We start from the raw sequence: 12757 nt of genomic DNA, 5'->3' as shown, positions 1-12757 counted from the left end.
ATCGGCCGATACCCGATACTTGCAGCATCGGAATGCTCAACACTAGTCATCACGCTGCCCACACTCTGCGTCCACCTTCATTGGCTGAGAAATGGCGCTTTTAGCGTAATCGAAACGCGACTTTGGCTCGAAAGTTGCGTACCGCATGGCCGATGCAACGCTGGGATCGGCTCGGTTTCATGAGACGCCGACTTTGCCAAAAGTCGGCGACTTATGAAAATGAACGATCCGTTTCGCTCAACCCTAGTATCAACCACTGAGGACTCTCAATTCTAAATATGGTTATAGAAAGTATGGAAGGCTAGCACTCGACAGTTCCGGGAGTGACGGTGCAAGTGAACGGAACCGGTGGTCCTCTCAATCATGAAAATATAATCACTGCACTCGTACTATGAAGATACTTGATTCAAGGGAATGGTTTTATTAAATAAATGCTCAGGTGAAGCGATAGGCAAAAAACATTTCGGCCAACCCGTGGCCTTGATCACAATATCGCTGAAACAAATAAGATAAAATACAGTGAATAACTATGTACATGATATAAACAAACATAAACATTTATAAATATTTACATATAATTGGAGCACCCCCACTGCCGCAGGGCCGAGGGGTACACGGTGCCGGGCCTCTGAGTCTCTGTTCTGGGGTTGTCACGGTGGCTAGACCCGGTCCGTGACCCTGCTGAGGGGCGTCCAGTGAAAGGTGTGGATGGTGATGATGTTGTGGTGTGGTGCAGGTCACGGTGAATAACAAGGACACCAGGTTGCAGTCTCTTTACCTCTTTACTGAAGGCTTCAGGATCCTCAATCCGGAATACGGTTAACCGGGCTGTGTAAGTCCGGCCGGTCCGATGGCACCTCCAGGGTTCCCTTTGCAGGTGGAAATCTGTGCCTACCTTCTAGTGCTTATGTGTTCTTGTCCTCCCCTGCTGTGCTTACGGGATAGTCCCCACAACTGTTGTGTCTGTTTCTGAAGTTCCCTCACAACTCGATTATGATGTTCTGCTTCGTCCCCCAGATGATATGGCTAGGACGCACCCGTATGACGGGTAGGCTCGGAGGTCTTCCGGGACCCTAGAGTCGCCCCTCTCCAAATGTTGCCCCCTATGTCTTCTTAGGTGATTTGAGTGAGACAGCCCGCCTATAACTGACTGTCCTGCCGTAGGTTTGAAGTAAGGCCTGGAGCTCAATACTTCCTCGGCGTTCCGGCCACCGGCTGCGCGCCTCAGTAGGATGTTGCCTCGACTTACAGCACGACTCCTACTGGTGTTTCTCCTTGTTGCGTTGATCTCGTTTCTCACTCAGCACAATAAACCTCGCTTCTTGTCCTTTCTTGGGGTACCGCCGCAGTTCTTTCTGTTCGCTAGGCCTCTGTCAGGATCCCACCCCTGACAGGGACCCCCCTGAATCTTCCCCTGCAACACCCTCTGCCACAGGATGTTGCCTGGTTCCAACCCAGTCAGCTTTCTGACTAACTTCCTATCTAACCCCAGTTTTACCAGATTGTGAGGAGTGGCCTAATACATAGCACCCTTAGCTCCCCCTGGAGGCCAGACTGTGAAGTGTATTGGTGTCTGTGATACCTGGTCAGGTGAACTCCTTCAGTGCCATCAGATGTACCATAGCCCCCCTTAGCGGCGGAGCATCAGTACTGCAATGACCAGGACTCTGGGGCGCTGCATATACAGTATAGAAAACATGTCAAGACCATTACTATGATGAGAATCTATTGTAGAGATTGTCCAAATGTGTTAGTACAATGTATAAGTAACAAGGAGCAAAAACCAAGGAGCAAAACCAAAGGAAAGAGAGGGGTTCGGTGTTTTAAAATGTACAATATATTAATACTATGATATTCGTAACAAGACGGTAAAAGTGACGGTAAAAGTGACAGTACAGCATACCCTTATGTGAAGTTCCTTCTTTCGAACGTATGAGTGGTGCTGCTAAGGTATCAGCCAAAGATACAGGTAAACAGACCTGCAGAGGGTAATAGGGCATAGTAAGTCGTACAGCTGTAATTCTGGGCAGGTTTGACCTCAGGCTTGGTCCCATTCAGGGAGCCAAGAAATGGGCGGACATAGATATACATGTGTGTATAAAAGCCCAACAGCATCATTAGGTTAGATACAACGCCATTTGGTATAATATAGGGGATTATTGCTATATAGTGTCCCACAATAGTGATAAGGGTCCAAGTAAAAGCACAGAACCAACCTATTATTACCCAAGAGGCTACAATGTTCCACCAGTGGGCTGATTCAAGGGGCTATGGAATACTTGCCAACTTATTGTTAGTGTTGCTGCAGCCGCCGTGATAGAGAGTTGGTTGGTATATGTACATATAGCTGTGGGGGTAAATATAGACATACTAGGTATTTTTGTCTGTTGACAACATGATAGCAGTAGATCAAAAGAATGGCAGTAGATCAAAAGAAACCACTACCTGTTTGTTTGTAGAGCCAGCCAGGGCCAACATATGATACTCTTATGGTGCTTATTGGCTAAAGTTGAGGGGAATAAATTCAGCTGTAAAAGAGACAGACAGTGAGAAGGTAGGACGCGGTCAGAGATATCTATATTGGAAACTTATCTGCTGATTGGTGGTAGCTCACATCCGTCCTCTGTTTGTGGTGATCATAGTAGCCGGGTCCAGCGTTGGTGGACAAGTGGGGGAGACAGACACTGACCGTGTCAATGCACAAGAAGGCGTTTTTTTTTTCTTTTTGTTTTTTTTTTCATTTTTTCTTTTTTTCTTTTTTCATTTTTTCATTTATTTATTTATTTATTTTTTCCCCAATTGTTTCCCCCATTTTCTTTTTTATTATTTTCAATATAAGAGTATTTTGTTTTTCAAGTTATCCATTCCCTTATTAATTTCCAATTAATTTTCCAACATTTTGTTCATTATTTTCTATTCCTTTATTTTATTTATTTCCTTCAGTTTGGATTCCTACCACGTATCTGCATGTACCTATGTAATTGTATTTTCATTCATTAATTGCATCTGCTACTATGGTATATCAGCATATAATGTCTCCAATCATCACATTATATCTCTATCTAACATAACAGGATTTCCCAGCCATCCACATGGAACAGCGCTACACTATATATATGCTCGCTTATATGGTGACTCTATCTTGCTCCACCTATGGGCACTGCGCAAACACAGTTTGCTCCATAACACAATAGTGTCCCACCATGCAGGCGCCAGCACGTCCACCCTTAGCGCCTACCACGCATGCACGGGCGCCTCCGGCCAGCGCATTTCTATTCTACACGATTGCCTGGCGACTTCTCACTGCAGTTAGCAGTATGACCGGCCCCAGTTCCATTGCGCAGGCGCGGACACATCTACTTGCAGCCTTCACTGCACAAGCGCGGGCGCCCTCTACTTGTACGTTATACCTAGGCTTATACATACTGCGCAGGCGCCGGCGTCCTTACACTACGACTAGCCAGGGCCTTACTGCGCAAGCGCGGGCACCCTCTGCTTGTACGTCATTTCTAGACTTATACATAATACGCAGGCGCCGGCGTCCTTACACTATATCCGGCAATGTGACCGGCTAGGGCCTTAAAAGAAGCGCCTCTATGGCACTTGCTAACGCCTTCTTGTGCATTGACACGGTCAGTGTCTTCCTCCCCCACTTGTCCACCAACGCTGGACCCGGCTACTATGATCACCACAAACAGAGGACAGATGTGAGCTACCACCAATCAGCAGATAAGTTTCCAATATAGATATCTCTGACTGCGTCCTACCTTCACGCTGTCTGTCTCTTTTACAGCTGAATTTATTCCCATCACCTTTAGCCAATAAGCACCATAAGAGTATCATATGTTGGCCCTGGCTGGCTCTGCAAACAAACAGGTAGTGGTTTCTTTTGATCTACTGCCATTCTTTTGATCTACTGCTATCATGTTGTCAACAGACAAAAATACCTAGTATGTCTATATTTACCCCCACAGCTATATGTACATATACCAACCAACTCTCTATCACGGCGGCTGCAGCAACACTAACAATAAGTTGGCAAGTATTCCATAGCCCCTTGAATCAGCCCACTGGGGGAACATTGTAGCCTCTTGGGTAATAATAGGTTGGTTCTGTGCTTTTACTTGGACCCCTATCACTATTGTGGGACACTATATAGCAATAATCCCCTATATTATACCAAATGGCGTTGTATCTAACCTAATGATGCTGTTGGGCTTTTATACACACATGTATATCTATGTCCGCCCGTTTCTTGGCTCCCTGAATGGGACCAAGCCTGAGGTCAAACCTGCCCAGAATTACAGCTGTATGACTTACTATGCCCTATTACCCTCTGCAGGTCTGTTTACCTGTATCTTTGGCTGATACCTTAGCAGCACCACTCATACGTTCGAAAGAAGGAACTTCACATAAGGGTATGCTGTACTGTCACTTTTACTGTCACTTTTACCGTCTCGTTATGAATATCATAGTATTAATATATTGTACATTTTAAAACACCGAACCCCTCTCTTTCCTTTGGTTTTGCTCCTTGGTTTTTGCTCCTTGTTACTTATACATTGTACTAACACATTTGGACAATCTCTACAATAGATTCTCATCATAGTAATGGTCTTGACATGTTTTCTATACTGTATATATCTAAATATGGTTATAACATGAATTTACAGCCACTTGTGCCACACATGCCAGTTGGTAAAACTGAAGTGAAATGTAGGCATAGCTTAGAGTTTAGGTATACCTTAAAATAATAAAGGGACTCTGTCAGCAGAATTTTGCTATGTAATCTGACAGTAGCATAAAGAAGGGACAGAGACCTCATTTCCACTGATGTGTCAGTTTCCTGACTGCAGTAGTTATGATAGATTCATGTTTTCTCTTTTGCTGATCTAGCAGAGCTCAGAATGTTATTACCCCACTCACATCACTGATTGGTAGCTTTCTGTGTACATTGTACATTGACAGAATACTTCTGGCTGATAATCTGCGCTGGGGGAGTGGTTAGACCAAAAGACACAAGACACCTGGTCCTGTAGTGATAATTTCTTGCTGATAAAACACTGATTGTAGTAAAAGAGCAAAAGACACAGCCTAGTAAGTGATACATCCCTAGAATCAGTCTCTTTCTCCAACATCATGGTGCACTCTAATTACGGTACATAACAAAAACCATGTGACAGATTACCTTAAAAACTAGCTGAAAAATTGTACATTGAAGAAAAAAAATGTTTCTCTTCTCCAATCAGACCCTAGTATAGAAAAAGTACATTGTATTTAACCATTGCATTTGGCAATGATACATGTTATGAATCACAACAACTTAGGATAGATAAAATGCAGTCATAAATTTGTTGCAAATTAACTGAGATTTACATGTAAAATGATGCCACTTTTGGTAAATGTAGGTCTAAAGCAACACCCATAACAAAGTTTACATGCTGACAAGCTTGCATAGCTACAAATAATTGTGTTTATATGTGAACGTAGATTCTAATCTAAGTTTTTACTATGTGAGAAAATCATGGAAGAAATGCCAAGAATGAAATTATGGACTTGGAATAACAGATTATCTAGTCTAAATGTAAAAAAATAGATGTCAAGAAAAGAAGATAAACCTTACTTGTAAATTGCGTGTATATACTCAGAATCGCTGTTACTCTGGGCATATAGTTTCTTTCCCATAGCAGTTTCTGGAAAACCAACAAGAAGAATACATTACTAAACAAAAAATTAAACTGAATATGGTATTGAGAGATAGATAGATAGTTAGATAGATGATAGATAGATAGATAGATAGATAGATAGACTTTTATACCTACCAGATATTATATCCAAAGCACAAAGGGTTACATCCATAAAGCAATTGAAAGCTTCTTTGTCCATTTTTTCCTTGAATTTTTCCACCAACACTTTTGATTGTTCATTCATAACCTCCAAGAATTCTGACAGAATCGCAAAATGAAAAGTTGGAGTTATCATTTTCCTTCGGGAATGCCACTTTTTACCTGTACTGGAAACATTTAAAGAAAGATCACATCACTTATTTATTTGGCACACACTTTTATCATTTTATTATATGTACTGTTGTTATATCTATAGTTGTTCAACTGTATTGTAATGTGGTAATAGTGAATGATATTTCTTACGTTACTCAAATACCAACCAACCTTTTCCTTAGGTCTCAGAGGTTCCACAAACCTATTGTCTTTGTAAATGTAAAACTGACTTCCAATTTGTAGGATTTAGTGAAGGTATCAGTTGGTTTCAGATGTGTTCCAAATATAAATAGTCAATCTCATCCAAAATTGGTTGCTGTCTATACAATATTTTCATGGGATAATTATGGAAGTAGCTAAAACTTATTATATATAAATTTAGTATGAGAATAAAATAAAGAAAGATATTATTGCTCTAAAATACCACACATTCAAAACGTATACATTGATCTATCGCAGCAGAGAAATAATTTATGAAACTGAATGTGAGGTTCTTAGTTCAACATTTTGATAAAACTGTATGAAGCCCTCTGCTATGTCACGGTGAACCGCTCAGTGAGTACATGACCTTAAAGGTGTTGCACCATGCACCGATCACCGCCGCAGCAATAGTGCATGAGTAAAAAAATAAGTATATGGTCATTAACAAAAGTTCATCTCAATATTTTGTTATATATCCTTTGTTGGCAATGAGAGAGGTCAAACGTTTTCTGTAAGTCTTCACAAGGTTGGCACACACTGTTGGTGGTATGTTGGCCCATTCCTCCATGCAGATCTCCTCTAGAGCAGTGATGCTTTGGGCCTGTCGCTGGGCAACACAGACTTTCAACTCCCTCCAAAGTTTTTCTATGGGGTTGAGATCTGGAGACTGGCTAGGCCTCTCCAGGACCTTCATATGCTTCTTACAAAGCCACTCCTTCGTTGCCCTGGCGGTGTGCTTGGGATCATTATCATGCTGAAAGACCCATCCACGTTTCATCTTCAATGCCCTTGCTGATGGAAGGAGGTTTGCACACAAAATCTCATGATACATGACCCCATTCATTCTTTCATGTACACGGATCAGTTGTCCTGGTCCCTTTGCAGAGAAACAGCCCCAAAGCATGATGTTGCCACCCCCATGCTTCACAATAGGTATGGTGTTCTTTGGATGCAACTCAGCATTCTGTCTACTCCAAAAATGGCGAGTTTTGTTTCTACCAAACAGTTCTACTTTGGTTTCATCAGACCAAATAACATTCTCCCAATGCTCTTCTGGATAATCCAAATGCTCTCTAGCAAACTTCAGACGGGCCCGGACATGTACTGGCTTAAGCAGGGGAACATGTCTGGCACTGCAGGATCTCAGTCTCTGGTGGCGTAGTGTAGTGCTGAGGGTAGCCTTTGTTACGGTGGTCCCAGCTCTATGCAGGTCATTCACTAGGTCCCCCTGTGTGGTTCTGAGATTTTTGCTCACCATTCTTGTGATCACATAGAGAGAGATTATCAGTGGTCTTGTATGTCTTCCACTTTCTTATTATTGCTCCCACAGTTGATTTCATAACACCAAGCTGCTTGCCTATTGCAGATTCAGTCTTACCAACCTGGTGCAGGGCTACAATTTTGTTTCTGGTGTCCTTCGACAGTTCTTTACTCTTCACCATAGTGGAGACTGGAGTGTGACTGTTTGAGGTTGTGGACAGGTGACTTTTATACTAATAACAAGTTCAAACAGGTGCCATTACTGCAGGTAATGAGTGGAGGACAGAGGATCCTCTTAAAGAAGAAGTTACAGGTCTGTGAGAGCCAGAAATCTTGCATGTTTTTAGGTGACCAAATACTTATTTTCCACCATAATTTGCTAAATAAATCTTGCCAAATCAGACAAGGTGATTTTCTGCATTTGTTTTCTCATTTTGACTCTCATAGTTGTGGTTTACCACCAATGATATCAATTACAGTCCTCTCTCATCCTTTCATGTGAGAGAACTTGCACAATTGGTTGCTGACTAAATACTTTTTTCCCCACTGTGTATATATATATATATATATATATATATATATATATATATATATATATATTTATATATATATATATATATATTTATATAAACAAAAACTTCCTTCTTACCCCCAATGGGGGTGGTCTTTGTTGTCCTTCCTCATTCTCTGGTCTTCTACCAGAGGCCTGGGAGTTTGAGGGTGTTGCGCAGGATCTTAGTTGTTCCCAGCATTACGCTTTTCCGGACAGAGAGCTGAAATGTTGCTCCTGGGATCTGTTGTTGCCATTCTTCCAACTTAGGGGTCACTGCTCCAAGTGCTCCTATCACCACTGGAATCACTGTTGCCTTCACCTTCCACATCTTCTCCAGTTCTTCTTTAAGGCCCTGGTATTTCTCCAGCTTCCCATATTCCTTCTTTCTGATGTTGCTGTCACTTGGCACTGCCACATCTATTATCATTGCTGTCTTCTGATCCTTGTCTACTATCACAATGTCTGGTTGGTTAGCCAACACCTGCTAATCTGTCTTGATCTTGAAGTTCTGCATCTTGAAGATTTTAGCCCTTTCATTCTCCACCACTTTTTCTGGTGTTTCCCACCTGGACTTAAGAGGACTTAGCCCATATGCTGTGCAGATGTTCGGGTACCATTACACTAAACGATTTACCAACGATCACGACCAGCGATACGACCTGGCCGTGATCGTTGGTAAGTCGTTGTGTGGTTGCTGGAGAGCTGTCACACAGACAGCTCTCCAGCGACCAACGATGCCAAAGTCCCCGGGTAACCAGGGTAAACATCGGGTTACTAAGCGCAGGGCCGCGCTTAGTAACCCGATGTTTACCCTGGTTACCATTGTAAATGTAAAAAAAAAAAAACACTACATACTTACATTCCGATGTCCGTCAGGTCCCTCGCCGTCAGCTTCCCGCACTGACTGTGAGCGCCGGCTGGCCGTAAAGCACAGCACAGCGGTGACCTCACCGCTGTGCTCTGCTTTTACTTTACGGCCGGCGCTCACAGTCAGTGCGGGAAGCCGCCGGCGAGGGACGAGACAGGCACCGGAATGTAAGTATGTAGTGTTTTGGGTTTTTTTACATTTACAATGGTAACCAGGGTAAACATCGGGTTACTAAGCGCGGCCCTGCGCTTAGTAACCCGATGTTTACCCTGGTTACAAGCGAACACATCGCTGGATCGGTGTCACACACACCGATCCAGCGATGACAGCGGGTGATCCAGCGACGAAAGAAAGTTTCAAACGATCTGCTACGACGTACGATTCTCAGCGGGGTCCCTGATCGCACTACCGTGTCAGACACAGCGATATCGTATGTATATCGCTGGAACGTCACGGATCGTGCCGTCGTAGCGACAAAAGTGCCACTGTGAGACGTTACCCTTCCTGTATACAATTCCCGCTACTTGGTTGTGGCGTTCGATATATGCTGTTCCTGCTTGCATTTTCCATCCTGCTGCTATGTGTTGGACAGTTTCTGAGGTTTCTTTGCATAGTCTGCACCTTGGGTCTTGTCTTGTGTGGTAGATTCCTGCTTCTACGGATCTGCTACTTAGTGCTTGCCCTTGTGCCGCTATGATTAATGCCTCTGTGCTGTCTCGGAGTCCAGCTTTCTCCAGCCATTGGTAGGATTTCTCCATGTCATCCACCTCCATTATCTGTCGATGGTACATCCCATGCAGTGGCTTGTCTTGCCATGGCGCTTCATGCTCTTGTCATTCCTTCCAGATCTGTTGCTGTTTCTTCCTTAGGCTTTCTCTCAGCATGTCATCTTTTGGCACCATTTTTCTGATGTATTCCTGGATACTCCTTGTTTCATCTATGATGGTGGTTTGAATGCTTATCAAGCCTCACCTACCCTCCTTTCTGTTGGCATAGAAACTTTGGGTGTTAGACTTAGGGTGGAGACCTCCATGCACTGTGAGGAGCTTTCTTGTCTTCACATCTGCAGTTTCCATCTCTTCTTTTGGCCTGCACACTACGCCATCAGGGTATCTGATAACTGGCAGGGCATATGTGTTGATGCCGTGGATTTTATTCTTCCCATTGAGCTGGCTCTTCAGGACCTGTCTTACCCTTTGATGGTATTTGGATATTGCTGCTTTCCTTGCCTTCTCATCATGGTTACCATATCCCTGTGGGATGCTGAGGTACTTGTAGCATGTCTGTACATCTGCTATGTGCCCTGCTGGTGTGTTCAGTGTCTGCCTGTAAACAGTTATTCCCTGTCTGAGGGCACTACGAGCGTGAGAAAGTTCTCCTGCTTGCTGTGCTGTTAGACAGCTTGTACGATTTCACGGCCAATTAACTCACTTCACCTTTCTGACGTCAATGCGAGTGCCAATGTCACATAGGCGAAATTAGTTCATTGGCCATGAACTTGTAGGACCCCAGCCGTGCACTTTCCCTCTGCTGGTTACGAAAATTGCACGTGAGCCCAAGTCATCTTTTTCAGAAAAATCATCTTTTAAAATACATGTATAGCAAGCTGCACACACTCTGAACTAATTGTATTTGTCACTGACATCTGTATATCTACCTATTATATTTGTATTTACTGTATGTAATCCATCTCTTCTATCCTGTTGGCTCCTGCAGTGATTGTACTATACACTGCAGATGAATTGTCGGCTTTTCTTCTGTCTATCTATGTATATACCTATGTTATATATATATATATATATATATATATATATATATATATACATATTGTTTTATTACAGGAGAACGAGAGCTTCAGTGAAATAGGCATTAAATGAGTATAACTGTGTTTGTTATTTTTAAATAAAATGGAAAACTATGTTTAGTCTTTTTTGTAATAAAGGACTTTATTCTGGCTGTGTCTTTATTTATCATACAACTATAGGATTAACAATGGATAGATGTCTTATAGCCACCTCGTAATTACTAATCCGTGGGCTTGATGTCACTTGACAATACAAAGGTGACATCAACCCCACAAATATGAATCCCACTTGCCACCGCTACAGGGCAAGTGGGAAGAGCCAGGCAAAGCACCAGAATTGGCGCATCTAATAGATGTGCCTATTCTCGGCAGCGGCGGGCTCCTATTTTTAGGCTGGGGGGCTAATATCCATGGCCCCTTACCAGACTGAGAATACCAGCCTCCAGCTGTCTGCTTTAGCAAGGCTGGTTGTCAAAACTGGCAGTACCCCATGCCATTTTTTAATTAATTATTTAAATAATGAAAAACACGGCGTGGGGACCCCTCTATTTTTTATAACCAACCCTGCTGAAGCTGACAGCTGAAGGTTGCAGCCCCCAGCTGTGATTTTTGCCTGGCTGGTTATCAAAAATACAAGGGAATTCATGCAGGGTTTTTTTATTATTATTTACAAAGTGGGAGCGGCTGATGAATACTCCCAATCTGCCGTTCCTGCTCTCACTGTTATTAGCAGCAGCAAGTGTCAGCTGATGGGAGCTGTAATCTCATTAGCTGACACCAGTGACCAGAGGTAAACTCAATGATGTCACTGCCAATCATGATGCTGCGCTCCCAGCAGCTCAGCTACCAGTGGTTCTCAGCCTGGACAGTCGCATTTTGGCACTGTCTAGGTTCAAAACTATTAATCCCCCAGACATGGATTACAGCATGGGACATAACGACTGACATGTGAGGGATATTGTTGTTTTTTTTATTTTAGTTTTTTTTTACAGAAGAACGAGTGCTTTGGTGGAATAGGCGTTAGGTGAGTATAACTGTGTTTGTTTGTCTTTTTAAATGGAAAACTGTGTTTAGTCTTATTTCTAATAAAGGACTTTATACTTAGTAATATATACTTTATATATTACTAAGCCGTGGGCCTGACAATACAAAGGTGACTTCAACCCCACAAATATGAACCCCACTCGCTACCGCTACAAGGCAAATGGGAAAAACTGGGCAAAGCATCTAATAGATGTGCCTTTTCTGGGCAGCTGCGGGCTGCTATTTTTAGGCTGGGGAACCTATATCCATGGCCCCTTACCAGCCTGAGAACACCAGCCCCCATCTGTCTGCTTTAGCAAGGCTAGTTGTAAAAAATGGGAGTGACCCCATGCCTTTTTTAAATTATTTATTTAAATAAGTAAAAATATGGCGTGAGGACCCCTTTATTTTTGATAACCAACCTTGCTTAAGCTGACAGCTGAGGGTTGCAGCCCCCAGGTGTGAGTTTTGCCTGGTTGGTTATCAAAAATACAGGGGAACTTATGCCATTTTTAAAAAATTATTTAGCAACAACACTATTGACCGGAGGTAAACTTTATACCTCCAATCACAGCTGAGCGCTCACGCTGTCTTCTGATAGTGTGGGAATCATGGCTCTCTGACCAGCAGGGATCATTTTACCACCAATCAGAAGCGCTACTCCAGTGTTTCTCATGCTGTCACACAGCATGGCAAACACCGGCTTTTGTGCTGTGTATGTTAATTTGGCGAATATTGCAAATTCAACAATTGTGAGCCGAACCGAACATTGAAATATTTGCTCATCTCTATTCTTTGTCCCACTCCCTATCTTTTATACTGCCTGTGATATCTTCCTTTGATTGCCTGGACTAGACATTGCTAAGTGATTGCGACAGTGCATTATTGGGAAACCTACGTGACTACCCCTGACGCCATTTTCAGGCTCACCGAGTTTTCAGGGTGTGAAATGGCAGTGGGCATTTTAAATTTTTTGCCGATAATCGTGAATCAATAGCAGTGTTCGAATCCATGTGGTACCGCAGGTTTCAGTAAATTTGACTAGAGCT

At 42.9% G+C, this 12757-nt stretch overlaps 1 protein-coding gene across 1 annotated transcript in view; it reads right to left on the bottom strand.

The window, feature by feature from the left end:
* The window catches only part of LOC143793050 (cytochrome P450 4V2-like), a 187142-nt gene that overhangs the window by 163757 nt on the left and 10628 nt on the right, over positions 1 to 12757 (bottom strand). Inside the window, exons 4-5 of the mRNA XM_077279638.1 lie at positions 5823 to 6013; positions 5624 to 5693 (exon numbers count right to left, since the gene is read on the bottom strand). Of these exons, the coding sequence (XP_077135753.1) occupies positions 5624 to 5693; positions 5823 to 6013 (261 nt within the window). The remainder of the gene's footprint in view (positions 1 to 5623; positions 5694 to 5822; positions 6014 to 12757) is intronic.

This window comes from Ranitomeya variabilis, chromosome 1 (genome assembly GCF_051348905.1).
Source record: "Ranitomeya variabilis isolate aRanVar5 chromosome 1, aRanVar5.hap1, whole genome shotgun sequence".
Taxonomy (NCBI): domain Eukaryota; kingdom Metazoa; phylum Chordata; class Amphibia; order Anura; family Dendrobatidae; genus Ranitomeya; species Ranitomeya variabilis.
Note: the sequence above shows the minus strand (reverse complement) of the source record. Positions and strands in the feature narration are given on the sequence as shown.